The sequence below is a fragment of the Heliangelus exortis genome, chromosome 4, assembly GCF_036169615.1.
Source record: "Heliangelus exortis chromosome 4, bHelExo1.hap1, whole genome shotgun sequence".
NCBI classification, from domain to species: Eukaryota; Metazoa; Chordata; class Aves; order Apodiformes; family Trochilidae; genus Heliangelus; species Heliangelus exortis.
The window spans coordinates 43,213,084-43,236,707 of record NC_092425.1 but is presented as its reverse complement, the minus strand read 5'-3'; the positions used below and the strand labels follow the sequence as shown (position 1 = coordinate 43,236,707).

Sequence of the window (23,624 nt, the reverse complement as noted above, 5' to 3'; positions counted from 1 at the left end):
CCTGTAAGCTGAGGTCTCTTTCTGTGGAGGGGGTTATGCTTTGGTGTCCCATGTGCAGCTTGTTCTAGTGTGGTCACAGATCCATGTGCTCCCTTGAAAACACAGGATCAGAAGCTGTCTGGGGAGCAGTGAGGAAATGGAAGGAGAAATTGTTAATTTCTTACCAATAAGAGAACTTTCGTGTTGCTGCTTGGCCCATCTAGGGGCAATTGTAAAATGATAGTGTGGAATTAATTGCCTTTTAGTGAAATCTTGTGAGGTTCTTGAGAACAAGTCTGGTTTCTGGATAATAATGCTTTGCCATAGAATGCAAATGTCAGTCTTTCATGTCATTAGCCTTGTGTAGGGTCAGGTTGTGAACCTGTGGCAATAGAGGAGTGCTGCAGATACTTATTTAGTCTTCCCTTTGTTGAAATAACTGTAATGGCTCTAAAATCAGCCAGTTATGTCTATTCATGGAAGCTAATGGCTTCAGACAGGGGAATCATTAACAGAAACCATTGTACTCCCAAGCAGTCATTAGAAAGAAAGGCATGTAGATAAACAGGACTTCAGCTATTGTTTATCTCTCTCTGAAATCTTAATAGATCAGCCATATAAATATCGTGGGTGCTGTCCTTGCAGCAAGTTCCCTGGAAGGTGATGGTAAAATTACCTCATTTAATGTTGCAATAACCTTCTCCTTGGGACAGCTCTTGGGCAGACCAGAACTTTGCAGAGCAAGCTGGTGTTTCATGGAGCAGCCTTCTTTTCCTTGACACCCTTTTCCCCCACGTTTTCCCTCCACCAGCAGACAAAAAGAAATTCATGAGACTCTCAGAAATGCTGAGACCCCTTTTTTATTTAACACTTCCTGAGCAACAGAAAAAAAAAAAGTGCCCCTTATTTCAGGAATCTGCTCCTAAATCCTCCCCTGAATTCACAGCTTGTTGAGAGTCTCAGTACCTTCTGTTCTGCTGAAGAGAAGGAGCAACTTTTAAGCAGGACTTTAAAAGGTTGCAGTCTGAAATAAGGCAGAGGCTTCTCAGCATGTTTTTCTGCAGAAACAGTTGTCAGAAGACAGTTCCCTCCTCTAGAAGAGGATTGAACTTGACCGTAGGTTACAGACTTGTTAGGGTGGCAGGGCATGACACACAGCAGTGAAACTGTTTAAACCTTGTCCTACAAGGCACAGGGCAGACTTCTGGCTGAGAGCTCTCACAGACAGCAGTTAACATTGGTTTAATGCAAATGAGGTGTTGGGCAATGTGACTTGCCTTGTGGGAGCAAAAAGCAGGTTTGTCTGGTTTCCTCTCACTGGAGTAACCAATCTTGCAAAAGGAGGGCTGAGCACTGCCCACAGTGGCTGATCTTTAAAATGCACCTGGTGCACTTGTGCAGGTTGGTCAGAAGACTTTGTCATCTAATAGTAGTTTTGGGGCTTTTTCCAGCTGTTGCAGAAGAGCTGAACAGCACCACCCCTTCACAAGGTTGCTTAAAGCAGGGGTAAAATTTCCTGGTGTGGTTAAATGCCAGCAGTTCTTCCCAAGGCTGCTTGGCCCACATAAAAGCCTTTGAAGCATACCTTCATACTGCTGTTTGCCAGGCTTGTTGTGAATCAGGGATGATTTGTGAGCTCTCCTGCCAGAGCCTGATGGTTCAGGCACTGTCTCTGCGTTTCCCTGAGGAAGGATTCTTTATGGAGTCTTGGAGGTTTTTTCCTTAAAATAGTATTGTCATTTCATGTAAAAGGTGAATATGTCCTAGTTAATGTCCTAGATATTTTTCTGAGAGGAAATCATGTGTTGCTCCCTGGATATCAGAAGAAGGTATAAAACACTTAAGAAAATGAAGCGTAAAAGAAGTGCAGATTGGTATTTTGTCTGGAAAAGAGCTTGGTGGGGCTGTGGTTTCCAGCTTGGCAAGGATGGCAATTTGCTGTCTCTTTTTAGTTAATCTGAGATCAGGGTGTCCTTAACTCGTTCAGTGACAACCTAGGGACAGCCTTGAGTGCCTGGGAAGCTGCTGGGTTTTGTCCTCTGCATCCCCCTAAGCTTTGTGCTTTGGACCTTAGCCCATGATGCTTACTCCAAGTTGGACTGATGGCAAATTCCTCATGGAGAAAACCAGCTTGGAGAGCTTGTGCTGTTGTTGGACTGCAGTCACCCAGCCAGTCTCTGCTTCTCTCTACACAAAAGCAGAGCTGTCACTACCAGGCCTCCAGTGTCAACATCCAACTAAAAAGCCACTTCAAACAGTTCCTGCCTTTATGGCATGCTGAAAACATGACTGAGGTCAGATGCTCAAACATTTCCTTTGTTTCTAAAGGAGGAAAGGAAACCTAGGTGCTATGGTTTGGTAAAACAAAGGGGACAATGTGATGATGGTAACTGGAAAATCCTGCCAGGGGGAGGCTGTGGTTCAGGTGGCTCCTGTGAGGTGTGAGGAACCCCTGAGAAATGGGCTTGCTTTGGCTCTTCTCTTGGAGGGACCAAGTCAGTCCTGACTGCTGTGAAACTGAGCAGTTTTGTGAAACTGAAACAGTTTTGCAGGAGCCAAGAGGCAAGCAGTGTCACCGTGCACAGCTCCTTTTGAGGGAAGGAAGGAAGGAAGCAAAATGATTAAATCCTGTCCTCTCTTCCTCCTCCCTCCCAAGGGCCAGGAATCTGTAATGTAAATAGTCTGAGACACCCAACAGTCTGCATGGACGTGAGGACAAACTGTATTCCTGACAGGTGTTGTTTTTATTGCTAAAATATACTATATTTAACAAATAATGCAGCTGCCTGTTGAATTAAAACAAAATTCCCTGTATGACAAAGTTAGAAGCATTGGCATTGAGTGACTTGTTTGCAGTGTGCAGTGGTTTTGTTGCTTTTAGGAAGAACATCAAAACCTGTTCTTACATCCAAGGGAAGATGTTTTTTTAACAGAAATTTTCTTGGTACTCCTTTATTTCTTAAACTCCTGTTGTTAGTAGTAAATTGGCAGAATGTAAAAGGAAATACAGTTGAGTGTATTTCTTAGTTATTTCTTAGAATTTGTATTCCTTAGATAATTTTGCACATAGTTCTGCATCTACAGCCATTAGCAAAGAGGAGTGCTGAGTATTTTGGTGCTATTCTTGTGGAGGAGGCAAGCTTCTAAAATAGTGTAGAATACCCTATCAACTGCTTGGGCTTTGGTGTGGTTTGTTAGTAACAAAGTGATCCCCAGCACTTGGAGTTGGGTCTGGTACAAAGAAGTTGACCAGCTTGTTACACCATCAGCAGGAAAGCTTGATACGTGGGTCACAATATTTTAGCTTTGTACTGAACATAGCCATTAAAACATTCTTGAAATTTCCTCAGGTGCCTATTAGTAGATCCTCAGTCTTTGTCCAAAGACTATTAAGCAAGTTCATTACATTTTTGGACTTTTGCTTTCTGTGTCTTCTGAGGGCATTTGGATCGGTGCCTTTGTAAAGCTCAGGAGAAGAACACCTTTCCTCTTTTGACTGTTGGTGTTGGCTTTTTTAATTCCTAGGATGGCCATGTGGAAGTGGCAAGATTACTCCTTGACAGTGGGGCTCAGGTGAACATGCCTGCTGACTCCTTTGAGTCTCCCCTGACTCTGGCAGCCTGTGGTGGGCACGTGGAACTGGCAGCTTTGCTGATTGAGCGTGGAGCTAACTTGGAAGAGGTGAATGATGAAGGATACACACCACTCATGGAAGCAGCTAGAGAAGGCCATGAGGAGATGGTGGCACTGCTGCTTGGGCAAGGTAACTACTGGGGTGCCTTCCATGACTCAATTGCAGTTCAACAGGAATCTGTGTATGCTGGGGAGAGAGCCTAAGTTACTGTAGTTCTTTTTGCTCTGCTCCCTTATAAGAGGTCATTCTGAATTGTCCTTGGGAACAGGTTTGCATTTTTCAGGCAGATATCAGAGCAGTTTATGTGACTGACTTGCAGTGTCCATGATGGCCTTGGCCTATCTTGAAAAACTGTAGAGGTCCTCAGAGAGGTTTCCAAAGTAGCTAAATGTAGTTTAAATCTTTTAGTTTGATACACAGTGATTTCAGAAGAAAATTTCTGCAGCTGTAGAAATGAGGTAGGTCATAAGATGTCTTGTGCATCAGTAAATGGCTTTGTCTGCTGGTACTGATTCCAGTACCTAGTGTTCTATAATGTGTGTGTGATTTGGTGTTGTGTTTTGTTTTAAAGGAGCAAACATCAATGCTCAAACAGAGGAGACACAAGAAACAGCATTAACTCTGGCTTGCTGTGGAGGTTTTCTGGAGGTTGCTGATTTCCTTATTAAAGCAGGAGCTGACATAGAACTTGGTTGTTCAACACCTTTGATGGAGGCTGCTCAAGAGGGTCATTTGGAGCTGGTTAAATATTTATTAGCTGCAGGTATGGGGTAATTTGCTTAACATTTTTTTAGAGACTTAAAGTAACCTTGAGAAAAATCTCTCTCTTTCCATTTTCATTACATTTTCATTAGCCACTTATTAAAGCTGACTGCAAAAGTTTGGGGAACCTTAAGTAATTCACTAATTGGACCCTAACTTAACTTTTGAAGATGAAGTTGATGTAAACTCAGTTGGAACTGAACTCCTAGTTTATGCTAACTTTGTTCATTCCTCGAGCATGATTAAGTTGTCAGTTTTGATGATATTGGATCAGAAAAGGGAAGTTAAAAGTTTGCTATCTGATCTGGTAAAGATTATGAAGAGGTTGGTATTTTCTGTAGTGGTTGTAATATGTTGGTGTTTTCTGGAATGGATTTCATGAAGCTCCCAGAGCTTACCTGCTTGTTGTTGCTGCTCCAGGGGCTAACGTGCACGCAACGACAGCGACGGGGGACACAGCACTGACATATGCCTGTGAAAATGGCCATACTGATGTAGCAGATGTCTTACTGCAGGCAGGGGCAGATCTGGTGAGTCATTACCTTCTTTAAAAAAGTTCAATTAGGAAATGAAGTTGTAAACTTTTTTTTTCCCAAGTTAATTTCTGAAAACTTCCTGAATTTGCTGTTATCTTTAAACTGTTTTGTTTTTTTAAACTAAGTTGAGGATTGGTGATGCTTTTCTAATGGATTTTAGGCTGTTTAACTACCTGAAAGTGCTTAGGTCAGTTGTAGTACTTTGGTGACTGATACTTAAAGCCATTCAAGTTTGCTTGTACAGAACAGGGGTTTCTGTTCTTTTGTCATGTGCAGTCCTGAATGGTATTCAGCTTTCAATTGTTGAATTATGGCTTAGTACTTGTACCTGTAAATTGTTCTGTTCCTTGTGCAAGCTGTCTGCCAGTTGGCAGTTCTGTCCTGCTGGGGTCTATTTGGTGTACCCTAATGGAATTAAGATGACAGAGGTAAATTGATTTGTACATTTCCATAGGCTTGTACACCAGTATGTTACAAAAAAAATTAAAAATTAAGCATGACAGAATTAATTTTATTTAACTAAAATCCCCATCGTGTGCCTGAGTGCTTCTTGTCCAGGAGTCTCAGACCTGTACAAAGATAGGTAGGTAGTTACATCTGCCTGCAAGATACATAAAACTTGAACTGAGTGTAAATTTCTGTGTCTGTAGTCTGTGAAACACTAAAAAGGGATTTTCTGTGTCTGGTATCTTTCCATTTAAAACAAAAGGCTGGATTGTACCCTTTCACATGTGTTGCTTTTGTATTCTAAGCCTTTCTTTTTCTGCTTTAGGAACATGAATCAGAAGGTGGAAGAACTCCTCTCATGAAAGCTGCAAGGGCAGGTCATGTTTGCACTGTTCAGTTCTTGATTAGCAAAGGTGAGACTGTGGAAAGGTTTTGCTTTTCCTGAGAGACACATATCAGTACTACTGTGTAACTTCTTGGGGGTTGTTTTAAGTATTTTAACCAAGTAGATCATTGGTTCTCAAGCTAGGCATGTAACCATCACCCTTGGTTTCTGGTGAGATCAGTGAGGACTTCAACTACTTCTTAAAACAGTTATATTCCAGTAATTCCTAGTAAAAGCAGCAACAGTAGCAGTGGTTATTGGATGTCTCCATGCTCCTGCTGCAGCTCTTGAGCACTTAGAGAAGTCTTTACAGAAGTTCACTCATCAGCTTGCTGGTGCTAAGGTTCATGGATTCATGCTAGATATCTTAGCCTTGGGTTTTGTTTGCTTTTTGTAAAAAGAGGAATAACCTTGGCACAGTTATGGGCAAGTTAATAAGCAGTAGGTTCATCAGCTGTGTGACATTACATACTTAAAATGTAGATGTTAGACAAGGGAGTTTGGAGTGCTAATCTAGGTAGGGTTTCTTTTTTTCTTTTTTTTTTTTTTTTTTTTTTGTGATGTCACACGGTCATAACATGATCAAAGCAATTGTTCCATTGGATAGCTTAGTTGTAAGGCTGCAGCCATGGAAAACAATGGTCTCATATTGCAGAAAAAATTCCTGACATTTTGGTCAAGAAGAACCAGTTGAACTCTTCTTAAGTAACCCTTCTCCCTCTGTTTTTGAAGGAGCAAATGTGAACAGGACCACAGCTAACAACGATCACACGGTGCTGTCCCTGGCCTGTGCTGGAGGTCACTTGGCAGTGGTGGAGTTACTGCTGGCTCATGGTGCTGATCCTACACACAGACTGAAGGTTTGTCACTCAGCTACCTGATTTTCCTCTGAGGTGGTCTTTAATTAATCTTAAAGCTTACCATACCGTGTGAACTCCCTCCTTCTGTATTCTCTTCCACTGCCCCAACATCTCATGGTTTCAGTAGAGGTGAGGTGCAAGAAGTGGTCATTTCCAGAGGCAGGCAGTGAGCTCCTGAATGGGTTGATAGCAGTTGGGAGTGAGGAGGAATGCAGGGCTGCTGACTGCCATGAATGAGAAGGTTATACTCCAGTTGTAAAGTCATAATTGTGGAAGAGGAAGGAAAATTTTAAATTGTCAATACTTCAGTAGAGCCCTTCAGTTTGCATGTGGACTTACTGCAGATTTAATGAATATTTATTAATACAGTCTTGATAGATAATGTGTGGTGCCTGTCAGAATGCCTCAGTGTTGTCATGTTTTCTTTCCCTCCTTAGGATGGATCAACTATGTTAATAGAGGCAGCAAAAGGTGGTCACACCAGCGTGGTTTGTTACCTGCTAGATTACCCAAACAACTTGCTTTCTGCTCCTCCACCAGATGCTACTCAGCTGACCCCACCATCCCATGACTTAAATAGGGTAAGGTTTAAGGGCTTGTTACCTGTGGGTTTGTGGGTCTCTGTTGTGTTTCTTCTTGCAGCTTATTCCCGAGTTGAAAAGTCAGTCCTGTCATTTCATGAACCATTGAGCTGTAGGTGACCACACGAAAATTACTTGGAGCTATTGTGCAAATAGTGAAGGCTCTTTGAGTATCACTGTGTGGTGCTTTCTTCATTGTTCTCCTTGCTCTATAAATAATCATTAGAAAAAACGAGAAGGGAAAAGCCAAACCAGCAAGTGAAAAGGTCTGCTTTAATGGGGCTCTTCAGACTTATATTTATAGCCCACCATGGCTTATGTTTGCCTTACCATAGTACAGCACTGTACCATGCTGACTTAGGCATTGTTGGGGAAATAATTTCTTAGGTTAAAAATGCAAAGTATATGGAAGTCAGATGATCTCAAATTGTTAACTACTGAACTCCGCATATAGCAAAAACCAAGCAAACTTATTAAATGTTGTTAGTCACCATTAAAGTCTGCTTTTCTGACAGGTTTTGTTTACCTTCTATTGAATTATAACTAGATTAGAGTATGAGAAAAGTAATCTGTTAGTATCCAACATTTTAGGCTCCTCGTGTACCAGTGCAGGCGCTGCCCATGGTCGTCCCACCCCAGGAGCCTGACAAACCCCCTGCTAATGTCGCTACAACCCTTCCCATCAGAAATAAAGGTCAGTCTTAGTTCTGGAGATTATTTTCTGAATATCCTTCCTAGGCAGAAGATAGAGGGTTGCACTTCTAGCAGAGTAGTTCCTACGAAGAGTGTTTATGGATTCAGTCAAGGAAACTGCAATTATATATATATTTTTTTTAAGGGTTTGCTTGTCCACCAAATGCGAGGTATCAGCCATCTAACCCTGTAATCAGAAGGCGTCAAGAAATCTGCCTAATTAAATATGTTAAGATATCTATTAGTCTGACATCTGGACTGATGCAAAATGTCACCCAGAAGCCTATAGAAATTGGATAATGGAAGTTGTTAAAACAATGTTAATCTCCACATGGCAGTTGTTTTGGTAACTTGTGTTTCCTTAGGGGGAGTGGGTTTGACTAATTCCATTGAAGGCGGAATTTCTTGTGCTATAAAATCTTTAGTCTGATGTGGCTCAGGTCCTCTTAGGACTAAATTTGCATCTATTTTGTCGCCATTTTGACACTTAATGCTTTCTGTCCTTAAGAATTCTCTTCCAAAAAACAATTTTTTTTTTTACCAAGGATCAGCAATAGTGCAAATACAGGCGTGCATGTCATAAAATTAACACTGTGTGTACACTTGTATTGTTCTGGAAATACAGCGAGGATGACTGGAAGAAACTGGGCACCTCCACTGACTCAAACCCTGAGTTTTGATTTGCTTTTCACCCTTCAAAATTAACCGATTGTTCCTTCTCCAAGTGGTATGGCAGACCATGTCAGCTGTGTTACTGTGGACTTCTTCATAAAAGATGAATTGGATGAGTCCATCGCTCGTTCTTGCAGGAAGGCTGAAAAGTTTGCCTTGCCTGGGCAGAGAGCTGAGTTTTGACACAGGCAAAAACCATGTCTGCTATGGATAAAACGTAGTGGCTAAACACACCCTGTTAGATGATGTTAGGTATAAATGACTGTCCCGGGTTCTAGCACTGTTTTGTCAACTGAGCAAAGCTGGATACCTGTAGCCAAAGGATTTGGTAGTCCTGGGAAGTGTAGTGCTTCCTAAAATGTGCCGAGTTACAGAACTGGGGGCCTAGAGCAAGTCACCTGTCCCTCAAGGTGTTTTTGCATCACTTTTGCTGTGCTTTCAGGGCTGTAATCATACCTTTGTCTCAGCACCATCCCAGACACAAAACACCAAGCAGAGACAGCATATCCTTTCTTTTTGTTTCCATTTACCTTGTAGCACCACAGGGTAACAGCGGCTCTCGAGACAATGGCTTCATTTGGCAAAACTATAACAATTGTTGGAGTAAATATGTCAACGTAGCCCAGGGTTATTTGGAATGTCCTGTTTAAATTGCAACCTGAGTGCTGTGTTCAAATTGCTAGTGACAGGTAGGGCTTTCTTTGAGGGCCTTGCAGTACACACTGACCTTCTGTGGGTGCTGTGTCTCGGTGCATAGCTGGCCAGTTAGCATCCCAGCAGTAGCTCTATAATGAGGATGCCATTCATATGCACTTCCATTGGTTCTGAGGGGGTTTCTTTTTCACACAGCTGCTTCTAAACAAAAGTCCAGCAGTCATTTGCCAGCAAACAACCAGGATGTACAGGGTTACATCACCAATCAGTCTCCAGAGAGCATTGTAGAAGAGGCTCAGGGCAAGTTGACAGAGCTGGAGCAGAGGATAAAAGAAGCCATAGAGAAGAACGCTCAGCTGCAGTCCCTGGAATTGGCACATGCTGACCAACTCACCAAAGAGAAGATTGAGGAGCTGAACAAAACGAGAGAGGAACAAATTCAGAAGAAGCAAAAGATTTTGGAGGAACTGCAGAAAGTGGAGCGAGAGTTACAGCTGAAAACTCAGCAGCAGCTAAAAAAGCAATATCTAGAGGTAAAAGCGCAGAGAATTCAGCTCCAGCAGCAGCAGCAGCAGCAGCAGGCTTGCCAGCACCTGGGACTACTGACTCCTGTTGGGGTTGGAGAACAACTCTCAGAGGGAGACTATGCACGATTACAGCAAGTGGACCCCATCTTGCTTAAAGATGATCCCCAGCAAGCTGCTGCGCAGACGGGTTTTGCACCAATTCAGCCTCTGGCCATGCCCCAAGCTTTGCCTCTGGCAGCAGGTTCCTTACCTCCAGGGTCCATCGCAAACCTTACAGAACTGCAAGGTGTTATAGTTGGACAGCCAGTTTTGGGCCAAGCACAACTAGCAGGGCTGGGGCAAGGAATACTGACAGAAACACAGCAAGGGTTAATGGTAGCCAGCCCTGCTCAGACGCTCAATGACACGCTGGATGACATCATGGCAGGTGGGTTTATATTGTTATGAGCAGGTATAATATTTGCTTGACCAGTTGAGGGTATGTCCACTTCTTTATGTGTGTGTGTGTGTGTGTGTTTGTGTATTCCTGCTAGCTCTCCAGCCAGTGCTGCCAGTCTGCTGCTCCCTGTCTTTAGGAGGCCAGAAAACTAGTTTTAACTTTTCAATTTGCAGGGCTGCCTTTCCTTTTGCTGAGCTAACTGGTGCCTGTTGGTCAGGTTGGTATGTCAGAAGTGGCATTTTAACTCGTGGTAGTTTGGGGGGGGTGCTAGGTTCTGTTTCCACCTGTTTGTAGCTCAGGAAAGAACATCTTGGCAATACTGTTGAGTACTTTGGACTAGCTAAGTGAGGACTGACTCAGAATAAGCTTGAGCAACTGTAACACCACAGCAACCTATAATGTAGACTTGGCTTCTGAATCAGAGCTGCTCTAGCAGCTCAAATCCAGCCTTAACAAATTCTTCTTTAACAGTTTGTGGAACTCTTTACCCAGCAACATCAGTGTTCTAAGGTATTAAGCAGTAAAGTGAAAAAGGAAACAGGTTTAGAATACTGTAGAAAGCACAAGTTGCTAGTGTGGCTTTACTTTTCCACCCACTTTAATTGCACTTAGTCCCCTTTCCATGTTGAAGTAGTCACTGAAATACTTGTTTTGGCTGCTTAGATGCACACAGATTCACTGTTAGGACACAGTGTTAAAAAAATTATGCCACTCGATGTTTGTTGAGGTGCTCTTGGTTAAGCAGATGAATTCCTCTTTTTAAAAGTGCTGTCTGTTTTGACAAGCCTGCTTTGTAAAGCCTGTTAGGATGAGGAGCACAACACAGAGTAAAGGCAAATCTCCAAGGTTTTAGCCCAGAGATGTGGGGCTGGTCTTGTGTATGCTCCAGCAGGTACTGGAGTGCAGTAATGGTGCAGAGTGAACAGAAGATACTTGACTGGTTAAAAATACCAGGTGGTGATGGCTTAAAATACTTGGAACACTTCAAATTAGGCACCTAATGAGTAACCTGGTGCTGGGGCAAAACCTCATTAAAGATCACAGACACATAGGTGAGGCACAGAGGTACTTTACTGAAAATCCGGTGGTAAAATTGAAGCCTAGACAGAGAAATTGGAATCTTTCAGTGGATAAAAAGCAAGCTGGGTGCATGAAGTAGGTGAAGTCATGTCCACCAGGCATTGTTAGTGAAGATTTCTCTCTTGTGGAGCTGCTGGGGTACATGATGCCAGCTCCTTAAATCAGGAGATGGAATTAATTGCAGTTCTTGGTTACTGAAGGAAAATCTGTGCAATGCACTTCAGTTGTGTTTCAGTGTAACTGAAAACATGAGTTAGGACCTTTGCTATTTGTTGAACTCTGCATATAGCAACTTGAGAATGTATTTTAGGTCACCTGGCATGTACCCAAATGCTGATGCCTGACTTCTGAGCAGGTCAGGCATTCCCCATGTGTGTTTGAGTGAATGCTGTTGTACTGCTGGCTCCCAGCTCACAGAATCACCTTGGTTCTTCTCCAAGCAATAACCTAACACTGACAAGTCCTTAACTAAACCAGCTGTGCAACTCTTAAATACCTCCAGGGATGGTGACTCCCACTGCCTTGGGCAGCTTGTTCCCAGTGCTTAGTGTGTGCATGGCCATGTGCAGCTGGGAGTGAGGTTTGCATTCACAGGGCCAGAGAATGCCTTGGCTGGAAGGGACCTCCAAAGGGCTTCTATTCCAACCTCCAAGGAGAGAGCAGGGACATCCTCAACTACATCAGGGTGCTTCTTGCAGTCTCATCCAGCCTGGCCTTTAATGTTTCCAGAGATGGGGCATCTACCATCTCTCTGGGCAACCCAGGCCAGTGTTTCACCAGCCATGTGTTAAAGAAGTCTACATTATAACTAGCCTAGATCTCTCCAGCTTTCTTACAGGCCTCCATAAATACTGGAAGGCCACATTAAGGTATCTCCTGAGCCTTCTTTTCTGCAGGCTCAGCAACCCCAACTCTCTGAGGCTTTCCTCACAGCAGAGCTGACCATTTTTGTGGCCTCCTGGACCTGCTCCATCATCCCTACAACTTTGCTGTGCTGAAGACCCCAGAACTGGACCCAGCACTGCAGGGGTGGTCTGACCAGAGCAGATAGAAGGGCAGAGTCACCTCCCTTGTCCTGCTGGCCACTCTGCTGGTGATGTAGGCCAGGACAGAGTTGGCTCTCTGGGCTGCCAATGCACATTGCTGGCTCATGCCCAGCTTCTTCTCACCCAACACTGCCAAGTCCTCAGCAGGGCTGCTCTCAGTCCCCTCAGCACACTCTGCTCTGGAATGCATTTGTCTGCTAAAAGCTGTACAGATGCAGTTGCATCCTTGCTTGGCTGGCAAGTGGCTAATTTTAGGATTGGTTTGGTTTTTTGGGTTTTTTTTAGTGACAGTAGACACTGACCTGAGTATACAGCTTCAGTGCCAGCTTGAGTTCCATGTGTCAGAATTCAGTGGGGAGGTGGAAAGAGCTGAATGGAACACACACAACATTTAAGCAGCAGCTAAATATATTATCAGTACCTTTCTGTATTGCTTTCCTAGGAACCCTCTACATACTATTCCAATGGATTTAAATCTCTTCCTGAGGTGGTTTGAGTTTGATTCCATCCCAGAGCTGTGGCTTGCAGCACATTTCAAAAATAAAGCTTCACCTTGCCTATGCAGACTTCTACTTAATGCTCACCTCTCTGCTTCATTAGTTGCAATCAACTGGTTTAATTTTCCCATTTTAAGTGCTTGTTTAAAACAAGGCCAAATGCTGGTATTCCTCAGCAGTGGGGGCAAGAGGTTGCTGGTAGGTCAGTTCTGGGTTACAAATTAAGATTCCTTGCTATTAGAGAAGCCAGTTGGTGTTACCAGAGCTCTGCACAAGCTGTCTGGAAACACAGTAAATGAATGTACCAGTTGAGGGTTTAGAGGTCATGGGCTGTGTTTTTTGTTGGGTTTATTTATTTATTTTTAGGTTTTTTTAAGAATTGGGTAAGTTGAAAAAGTAGTAAATAATCTTTCCATTTGACTTTGGGCTCTTCTATCCCTCTGGAGTTGATGGCAGGCAAAAGGTTTGCTCTTCAGCTGTTGGACAAGTTCTTTGCTTGCTGTGAGGCTAGCAAATATTTTTTAGGGTTGGTTGCATAACTCCTGAATGAAAACATTGCACATGGTAAAGGCTGTGCTAAGGATTTAAAGAAGTAAACTACATCCCTATTTTTAATAGCAAATTTTTTATAGTAGTAACTGTTCAAAGGATTATGTTGAGTGACCAAAGATCACAAAGATCCTCAGGAACCCTGAAGCACTTGATAGGATTAATTCCTGGAAGCCCCCTTGTAGGATCAGTCAGCTTTACTGTCTAAATTAATACATAAGAAAGAATGGATATTGACTGCAACTCCTTCACCAAAAAATGAGGAGGTTCTGTCCCACTTGGACCCATGCAGGAGCTGCAGAAATCCAAGGATTCAATCTTTTATGCACTGGTGGAACTGCAGTTGGTTCCTGGCAAGGGCTACACTGTTCTGGCAACTGGATGGTAAATCCATTTATCCCTTTGTCCTTGGCAGAAGAAGAGGCTTCCATCTCATGGCTTGGAGCAGGTTTTGGGGGGGACCCAGCCCACCTCAGACTGTAGCTCCTGATCCTCCAGGCTTCAGGTGTGGGGTGCTTTCCTGGTTTCATCCAGGGAACTGAGAGTGCACAGAAGCACCACTGTGTTTGTATTGGAATTCAGAACATAACTTGGACTCTTGTAGTTTGAGGCATGTCGTGCATCTGAAGTGTTCTCTGTTGATTTTAAGCATGTGTGGCAGGAACATGACTTTAATAACTTTCTACAGACAAACTGGGGGCAGAGTAGAAACTGAATGTGGCACATCCCTGTTTAGTTGGCTGACATTAGTTGAAAGAGGCTGAGGATTCTAACATATTTTGGGTTTTAATTTTCAGTCCCTCATCTTGGCTTATTGCTGTGTAAGGTGAAAGAGTTCCTTCCCACATTTACCTTTGACCCTACAGGAGATAAGGAGTCCATGCATCAGGACAATGCCCTGCCCACAGTCAGGCACCACTAAGTGGAAACTTTCTGGTCAACATGAGGGTGAAATGGGATTAGGAAGATGCTTGGTTTCTGCAGCATCTTGTGCTTACTTAAAACACAAAGTATTCAAGGAAGTCACAGTTCTTGACAGTGCAAACAACCCCATGTTCCTCTCCAAAATGTCAGGGTTTTTTTCAGACAAGCATTTTGTTTGAGGAGATGTTGGTCAGTGAGGAAACAATCCTGTTGGCTGAACTGTTAGGCATCTGTTTTCAGGTTTTTTAGTTTGTCAGCTTGGCTGTTTTCCTTCCTCCCCTGGTACTAGGGCTACATTTTTAAGCCAAGTGTTTGTCTGGCTGGTGAGGCTGTTGGGCATGGGGAGAAGGCAGCAGCTGTGAGGATGTTTTTTAATTAAATCTAAGAGAAAGGTGGGGTGTCCAGAAAGAAATGAATACGAAGAGCAGTCATGCTCCTCATCTTAGTAAGCACAGAACTGGCTGTCTGGTAACCAAACAAATTAAAAAGATTTTGATTAGAGTAGTCAAATGGTGCTGGAGGTGATGGATTCTGACAGAGAAGCTTGACCTTGTTTTGTAACATGATTAAGACTGGTAGCTGGTCCTGTACTGAGGCACAGAGATGCTAAAACATTTAAATAGAGAGCTAGCTATGAGGACTTCTTACCCCAAGCATAAAGTAATGATGTTTTAATGCTGAAGTACAGATTTACATTTAAATTTTGCCACTGGTCCTTTCAAAGTAGAGGGAGGGGTGGAGGGGAAAGGTAAACCTTTGACTGTCAGTGTGTTTAGCCTTGGTGATCAAGTTCATTGGTTGCTCTTTCCACTGCTTGAGTCTGTTGTGAAGATCTTTTGGCTCACTGAAAACTTCTAATACTTTTGTTTGAACACAGTGAAGAGTCTCTTCGTTGCCCTTGGCATATTTATTACAAATTTGAACTCTACACAGGTGATGTTGAAAAAAATATAATCAAAGTCTATCCATAAAAATTAATACCTTGTCTCAGTGAAATGTGCTGTGGGGATCTGAACTACATTTGTCCATTAATTACTGCTGAAGCCCATTTGAAACATACTTAACACAAGAACTGTAAGTCAGCATGCATGTTCTACTCTGCCAGCATACAGGAAAACACTCATATATGGGTTGTACAATAAAGATTTTTTTTCTTTGTGGAAAGAGGGCTGTTGGGTTTTAAACATTCTTCTTTTTTTGTTGTTTTTTTTCCCCTCCCTCTCACTGTAACACTATTGGTATAAAAAGCAGGCTTGACTTGAATTGAGCCCTTCCTAACTACCTTCATTATTTTACTTTTTAAAGTCTAAATAAAATACAGTACGTGTTCCCCAGGCCCCTATTGGGGCTGCAGCAATAATTCTTAGCAGCTGTTTAAAATACATGTGCCTGGGTTAACTTCTGTCAAATGAGGAGTATTTGTGCTTTTGTGTCACCTGAATTAAGCATATTTGGTCAGTTTCCAGTCCATTTTGCAATTTTTATTACCTTAATAAATGTGAGAGTCAAGAATCATGATCCTTTATAATTCCATTACTGTTTTATGCTGCTTTAACTTCCTCTTTGAACTTGGAGAAAGAAGGTGAATATGGTGGTTTGCCAAAATTACTTGTTATGACCAGATGTGCAAGTAGGAGCTGAACTTGACAACTTCTTATCCTTCTAAATGAAACCAACTTGAAGTTGTGGTTTTAAGTTCTATCTATAATTTGCAGTCAGAAGAAGGAATGGGATGGGTTTCAGTTCTGTGCTCCACTGAATGATATTTCCTTATCATTTTGGGTCAGTTCTCTCTACTGAGCTCACCCAGGCCATAGTTTTTGACCTTATGACAGAATATTTTGACTTCTGTGTGTTTCATTTAATTCATACCTACTGTGATTTGACTCCTGGGTGATGCATGCAAAAGGCACTCCTGTGTAAAGGTCAAGGGAGCTTGAGTCTTGATTTCAATAGAATGTGAATCACATTTTGTAAATTGGGGGTGTGTTTTCTCTGTGACATGTGTTAACTGCTTTGCTGGTATTTGGGATAGAAAGACCAGAAATAAAATTAGTAATGGATTAAAAACATAGCTGCCTTGCAGAGGAGGAGAGAACACAAATGGGCATGTTAAGATACATATTTTTTGGTATCTGTTGAAAAACGTCACTTCAGATTAAATAAGAGCTAATTATGAATGATTGGCAGTTAGGGACACAACTGATTATTAAACCTGTTTGAAAAATGAACAGGACTTGAACAGTTTAGGATAAACAGGCATTATTCTGATGTTTCTTTAAAGTTGGCAGCCTATGGAAATTGCCTTCCTTGCATTTTGACAGGAGAAGCACACAGCACTTTATCTTCTCCTTTGCTGATTGCACATGATAGTGACTTGGAGAAACACTGGAGAAAAGTCAGGGAGAAAAACATTAAATTCTTTTAAGGAAAAAAAAAGCAGAAAGTAGGAAAATGAGAGGGTTTCCCCCCAAAGTTGTTTTAGATCTAAGTTTGCTCTGTACTCTAAAATGTGATGTGTATGAACTGACTTGCAGGGCAGTGCAGTAGTCGGTGCTGTTCTGTGTCGTGTCCATCTACTGTCATCAGCTGTAAAATGGTACCCACCTTCTGCTTACCCTAACAACCTAGACCAAAGTTTCTGCACAATGGCTCTAAAGAAGCTTCTGCTTCTCTGGTTTCCACAAATCCTGCCATGTGAGCATCTTGACACCAGCACTGTTGCTTTTTTTTATGTTTATGGGGGCTGTGGTGGTGGGGTTTGAAGGCTGGTAGACTTACATGAGAATCTTTAAGCTGTTTCAAGAAAAATTGCATAGAGACCCATTGATTGGACTTGTTCTGCAGTCCTGCTTCTAAAGGTATGGAACTCCTGGTCCAAATAATGGCTGATTTGTTGCAGGGAAGAGTGTTGTTTTTTATTAAAAAAAAAAAATCATCGAAAGCATTGTTTTCTGTGGTGGGTTCTAGAAAACATGCCAGTCTGATACTTACCTATTTGTTTGATCTAATGCAGTTAACCTTTTTCATAGCTGTTTAATTCAAAGGGTTAAAGGTTCAAAGATTGGGTTAAATGTGTAGGAAACCTGTACTTGTGGAAAATGAAGTTTTTTGGGCGATCTGTCTGTCGGTGGGAGGTCTGTCCCACTGTCCATTTATTGTCCCATCCAGCATTCCAAGTGGATTGTTTTCCTTTTACTAAGTGTAATTCTTCTGTCCAACAGCAGTGAGTGGAAGAGCATCTGCAATGTCAAACACTCCTACCCACAGCATTGCAACTTCTGTCTCCCAGCCTCAGACACCAACTCCAAGTCCTATCATTTCTCCTTCAGCCATGCTGCCAATCTACCCTGCTATAGATATTGATGCACAGGTAAGCCTGCCACTGCACCACAGATGCCTGAAGCTGTTTTGCTTCTGCATCCTGAATAATTCAGTGGTAGCAAACAGCTCTGTTTTCTAATGAATTGGGTTCTAGAGGCTTGATTTGCTGCTTTTAGAAAGCCTGTACAGCTCCCCAGGGAGTTGCAACCCACTTTCCTCTGTCCTTTTGCTGAAGAGAAAAGGTCCTTGAATGATTAAAAAAGACTTGTATTTCTAATTTCTTTGTTGCTGGAGGGATAATGAGAAACAGCAAAGTTGTTCTCTGACAAATATTAAATATTTTCCTGGTGTGATATCCTGAGACAAAAATAATCCTAAAAGTCTTGCACATTTTTTTTTTCTGGTTGTGCTAGAAGTTGTTGGCCAGAGATCACCCAGCTTGACAGAAGTGTGAAAATAACTAAATGTGAATTTTTTTTAGCAAGAGGAGATAATTCAAGCTCTCATTTCCACTAAAGAAAAGTGGAAATTTATTTTCCAGTGTATTGGAAGTGACTTTTAAAGGCCACCAAGAACCAAAGCATGCTTATACTAACCAGCATAGGAACTTGCATAGTTCCAGACTGTACATGACATGGCCCAGTTGTGGGCAGGGAGGAGAGCCATGAGATTGCTGTGGAGAAAGGGAGAGAAACCTTTGCACAACCAGTCCTGGCTACTTCAGCTGCTCGTGGCACTTGGCTTGCTTCCTGCAGTGACCATGTCCAGGGCTCATGCCATAACCCAACTGCCCCTGGTGTTTAGTGGGAGACAGCAGGCAGATCAATCTTACAGTAAGTTTCCAACTACCCTGGATCACAAGAAAGTTAAACTAAGTTCCCATAATAGCTATGAAATGTGTGTTTCTGGTGCTTGGTTGTTCTTGTAGTGTTGTTGGTGTGTAAGTCAAGAGAGATCCCACCTTGGGCATCCCTGTGCTATAACACAGTGCCAGGAATCCTCCCAGTTTCTAAGCTGCTCTTTCAAAGAGGAAAGAGGTCATTAACGTGGGACCTGGCAGTGCTCAGGAATTTAATGCACATTGCTCCATCACAAGTGTTCAGTAGGCAGAATCAAGGTTGATGAGGGCTCTGTGTCCTTACCAGACTGTCTACCACTAGAAATGCTCACCAGGAGACAGAGCACAAGGAGCTCCAAAGGGAAAACCATTGGAAAGCAGAGCGTTAGGTCAAAGACTTTGTGTTTTCAGTTGTATTTCTCAGTTACTGTGATTTGTGGACTTGCTGGAGCTGATTTCTACTGTTCAGAGTCTTCAGCAACAGCAGTGGTGAGATGGGAAATTTTTCCCCCTTGGCTTTACTGAAGGGTTACCAATTAAAGATGAGAATTCTATCTTCATTATCCCACCTGAAGGCCACAGTCAGGCAGTGCTGATGGGGTCAATCTAATTGGCCAAGCACAGGTGAAATCTGTGTGCTCCAGGAAGAATCTCAGTTCTTGTCAGGCAGGATTCTCAAGTCTCTCAGCAGAGCTGACTTGAGAGGTAAAATCCTGCTATGAGCTTGAGCATGAAAGGTAACTGCGAGGTAATCAGTAGATGTGTCTTAAGCTCCTTGAAGTTTTTTTCATTTTGTCCCAGGTGTAACTGTACTAATATGTACTATAATGGGTTGTACTTGAAAAAGGAAATAGCTTGTGTATATGATGTCTGTTTCTTTTAGACTGAGAGTAATCATGACACAGCCCTGACACTTGCTTGTGCTGGTGGCCATGAAGAGCTGGTTCAGACACTGCTGGAGAGAGGAGCTAATATTGAGCACAGGGACAAGAAAGGTGGGTACCTCTGGCTTTCCAGTCTGTCACACTAAATAAATACACAATAAGCAAAGGGTTTATGGGAAGCTTTTAGGCTTGCTTTTCTGGTGGTTTAACTTACGTCAGTGGAGCTGAAGCTATCAGTGTGGACTCTTCAAACATCCTCTGTCATTGCAGGGTTTACTCCGCTGATTTTGGCTGCCACAGCTGGCCACGTGGGTGTTGTTGAAATCTTACTGGATAATGGAGCTGATATTGAAGCCCAGTCTGAGAGAACCAAGGACACCCCCTTGTCTTTGGCTTGTTCAGGAGGAAGACAAGAGGTGAAGTAAATCCTAAGTCTTCAGAAGCAGTGTGTAGGTTACGTGTTGTGTCAGGATGCTAGAGCCATCTTCCAGCTAAGCTGCAGTAACTTCATTCCACCATTCTGTTTCAGGGTGGTGTTTTTTAAAAAGGATGCAGAGAGTCTCACATTTTCTAAGTTATATGCCTGAAATAAACTGCTTTTTCTATTTTTATAAGCTGGACCAATGCTGTGCAGACAACCTCAAGACTGTAATCATTAGCAGCTCATTCTGGGGCTTTTACCAGCATAATTAGATGTGGCTCTGAAAGTTCTTGGTGGGAAGCTGGAGTTAAACATGAGTCAGCTCCCTGGATGAGCCAAAAGGGTTTCTGATGGATTATGTGTAGGCCATACAATGCTGGTGTACAGCAGGAGAATCTGCTATCTCTGACTAAAACAAAAAAACAAACAAAAAACCCCAAAAGCATTTTTTAAATTATTGATGAAAATTATTGATCAAAAGCAAATGTAGGGGAAGTTTGTTGGGGGTTTTTTTGACTGTTTTGTGAAATTCTGTATTCCATGACTGGTGCCATGTCACCTTCTCTGTCTGTGGCCATCTGGAAATTAATGAGGTAGAAGACACCTCTCCCACTCCCACAGGCTGTCTTAACAGTGACACTGTGTCATTTAGAAGGTGATTACTCCCCTAGACAAAACCTTCCTGAAAACTTGTCACTCTTCTGGCCCATTTTTAGTGCCATCTGGAAGATGTCAGACGTGGGGGGTTTGGTTGCAGTGACAATGACAGCTCTCTGCTGAAGAGGGAGGCCTGCTCTTTACTGAGTCTCTTGTAGCAGCCTCTGTGGCCAGCAGCCTCCTACAGCAGAGGTGAATTTATCCTTATATTTTTAGAGATTTGCTTGACCTGCATATCTCAAACAGTATTTCTTGGAGGAATGCATCATGTTTTCTTCCATCTTTTTTGGAAAGAAGATGGGAAGCAACTGAGTAGAATCACTTCCTTACTGTTGGAAGGTGTCAGCAGTATATTTAGGCTTCAAAAACATTTGCTGTGGGTAGATTTGCAACTTTGGGAGAAAACCAGATGTTATTTCTTAAAACACTGCAGGTGGTGGAGTTGCTGCTAGCTCGAGGGGCAAACAAAGAGCACAGGAATGTTTCTGATTACACACCTCTAAGCCTCGCTGCTTCTGGTGGCTACGTGAACATTATCAAGATTCTGCTAAATGCTGGGGCAGAAATAAATTCCAGGCAAGTTCCCTCCCCTCTCCCCCCTTTCTCTCATGGTTTTTGTGGAATTATGAGTTTTTACCCTTTTCAGAAGGATTTCCTGACAGCTATGTGGAGCAAAATCTTAGTTTTTCTTACATGATCACAACCAATATATTGTATAATTTGTAGCAGCCTTATTTCCTTTTAAATGAGAAACAAAAGGTTTTGACTGTGCTTTTCTAATGCTCTGTCAGTTTCTGTCCCCCTCTGGTTTTTTGTTAACTTTGCTTCTGTGCCATACAATCAGCTGTCTTTGCAGAAGATGGATATCTGTATTTTTGCACTGTTTGGCCTGCTGTATTGCAATTACTTTTGGGTTACTTTCTGAAGAAAGTGTGTGTGTTTGTCATCCCTTTGTTTTCACTGTGTATCTGACTGAAAGCTTTTCCTGTGTATGATGCCTCTGCAGCCTTTGGGAGGTAGAAAATCTCAGCCATGCACTGTACAAGTGAAACAAAAGGTCATGTTCCTCATAAGAGGTGCCTTTAAATCTGTTGCAATTAAAAGTAACATGCATGGTATCTGTAAGTAGATACATTCGTCCTGAGCAGTGCTGCTGTGGAGAACCTCTTGTAGTTTCATTAGTTTCTGTGTTGTTGATTTTTCAGTCTTGGGGTGTACTCTACCTTCTCAAGTTAAAGTCATTTCAGAAAAGTCATTATATTTTTATTGAAGAGATTTTTTTGGGTTTTCTTTTTTTTCCTCTTTCAGAACTGGTAGCAAATTGGGCATTTCTCCCTTAATGTTGGCAGCCATGAATGGGCACACTGCTGCTGTCAAGCTCTTACTGGACATGGGCTCTGATATAAATGCCCAGATAGAGACCAACAGGAATACAGCCCTGACTCTGGCTTGTTTCCAAGGAAGAACTGAAGTGGTTAGCCTGCTGCTGGATAGAAAAGCTAATGTGGAGCATAGAGCTAAGGTAAGGAGCCAAATAGCTGAATAAGTCTCTGAAAGGAGATGCTTGTAAGTCTGTAAGTCACTTCTCTGTGGTTATCTGATTTTCTTGCCTTTTGTGCAAATGAATTTCTCTAGTTCAGTTAACTGAGCTGTACATGTAATGGCTGCCCTTAAGGACCAGTTTTTTAGTGCTTACACACTTCATCAAAAAATAAGGGTTTCTTCTGAAGCTTTAATTCATCTCCAGGTGGTTACAAGCATAAGAGCAGTAATCCATTAACTAATGAAAATAGAAGGTGATGATGTATTTGGATCCCTCTGAGCACTGTGCAGCAGCAGCAGGACACAGTGCTCTGCTGCTCAGGGAAAGCTCTTCTCAAACCATCTGAAGGGGAGCTCACCTTCAGAATGTTCTAAGCTGTTAGCAAATGAGCCAGGTGACAACTGGAATCTGTAGACCAGCACTAGGAATACACTGCTGAAGATGAGATAAATCCTGGCTCCCAAGTTAACACCACACAGGCTCCCCAACTAATTGCTTGTCTTTCCTGCTTGCTTGTCTCAGACTGGTCTCACACCCTTAATGGAAGCAGCTTCAGGTGGATATGCAGAAGTGGGCAGAGTTCTGCTGGACAAAGGTGCAGATGTAAATGCTCCTCCAGTACCTTCCTCAAGAGATACAGCTTTAACCATTGCAGCAGACAAAGGGCACTACAAATTCTGTGAACTTCTCATTAGCAGGTATTGTGTTCAAAAGTGTGCTGCTTGAAGAAAAGCATCTGAAATGTGGCCTCAGGCTAATCTCTCCCAATATACACTACAGAGTAGGGAATGGGAAAGGTTCTAGCTCAGCCAACCATTCCTACATTTTGTTTACTTATCAAAAGTGATCACACGAAGTTCTCTTTGGGGTCTGAGTGCTTGCTTTTGCCCAGGTGGAATAATTCAGTTTTTCCTGTCCCACCACATCACAAATACAACAAATTGTTCATTTCTGATGAAGTTTGGAGCTGTAGGGCTCACAGCCATGACACTCAGACATTTTAGGTGGTAAAGTTAAGTCCTTGAACAATAGAAGATGAACACAAAACCAGTGCCTTAGTGATTTAATTTTTTTAGATTGATTGGGATGCACACTCACTGTAATTAGGTTTTGTGGGTAGTTTTTGCATATAAAATTTTTCTTAGTGGTTGCACTGGTTGTTGGCTTACACTTAAATGTCTGAAGTTGTTCTGAGTAAGGTTATGAAGAATACAGTGTGCAGATGGATGGCTTTAATGAAGGAATTAGACAATTCAGGAATTAGGAATTCAGAGACAGCTGAGGAACAGAATGATTTAGAGTGTTACAATTGTGTTCAGGCTCTTGACAGCACCAGAAGAAACACAAATATTTTGGAACCTGAAGCACTCAGTGAATGGATATGTTTGCTGTAAAAATAAGTATTAAATTTGACCCTGTTGTTGTTACACTGCACGTCCAGTGGCCAAGTCCCAGGCTCTGACTGCCCATGGTTGTTTCTGCAGAGGGGCTCACATTGACGTGCGGAACAAGAAGGGGAACACTCCTCTCTGGCTGGCAGCAAACGGAGGCCATCTGGATGTTGTCCAGCTCCTAGTTCAGGCTGGAGCTGATGTGGATGCTGCTGACAACAGGAAAATAACTCCTCTGATGGCAGCCTTCCGAAAGGTAGGATGGGAAGTTCAGCCTTGGTCTTAGTATTGTCTCACTCAT

At 42.5% G+C, this 23,624-nt stretch overlaps 1 protein-coding gene across 5 annotated transcripts in view; it reads left to right on the top strand.

Annotated features, from left to right (window-relative positions):
• Positions 1-23,624, top strand: part of ANKRD17 (ankyrin repeat domain 17) — an 80,916-nt gene that overhangs the window by 43,176 nt on the left and 14,116 nt on the right. For 2 of the 5 annotated variants that reach the window (XM_071744176.1, XM_071744178.1), the window contains exons 8-22: positions 3,505-3,742; positions 4,185-4,376; positions 4,796-4,905; positions 5,684-5,771; positions 6,476-6,603; positions 7,041-7,184; positions 7,776-7,878; positions 9,399-10,157; positions 17,490-17,638; positions 19,311-19,422; positions 19,582-19,727; positions 20,823-20,965; positions 21,698-21,911; positions 22,455-22,630; positions 23,417-23,579. In XM_071744176.1, the coding sequence (XP_071600277.1) occupies positions 3,505-3,742; positions 4,185-4,376; positions 4,796-4,905; positions 5,684-5,771; positions 6,476-6,603; positions 7,041-7,184; positions 7,776-7,878; positions 9,399-10,157; positions 17,490-17,638; positions 19,311-19,422; positions 19,582-19,727; positions 20,823-20,965; positions 21,698-21,911; positions 22,455-22,630; positions 23,417-23,579 (2,865 nt within the window). The remainder of the gene's footprint in view (positions 1-3,504; positions 3,743-4,184; positions 4,377-4,795; positions 4,906-5,683; positions 5,772-6,475; positions 6,604-7,040; positions 7,185-7,775; positions 7,879-9,398; positions 10,158-17,489; positions 17,639-19,310; positions 19,423-19,581; positions 19,728-20,822; positions 20,966-21,697; positions 21,912-22,454; positions 22,631-23,416; positions 23,580-23,624) is intronic. The other 3 variants (XM_071744177.1, XM_071744180.1, XM_071744179.1) reach the window with 3 other exon arrangements.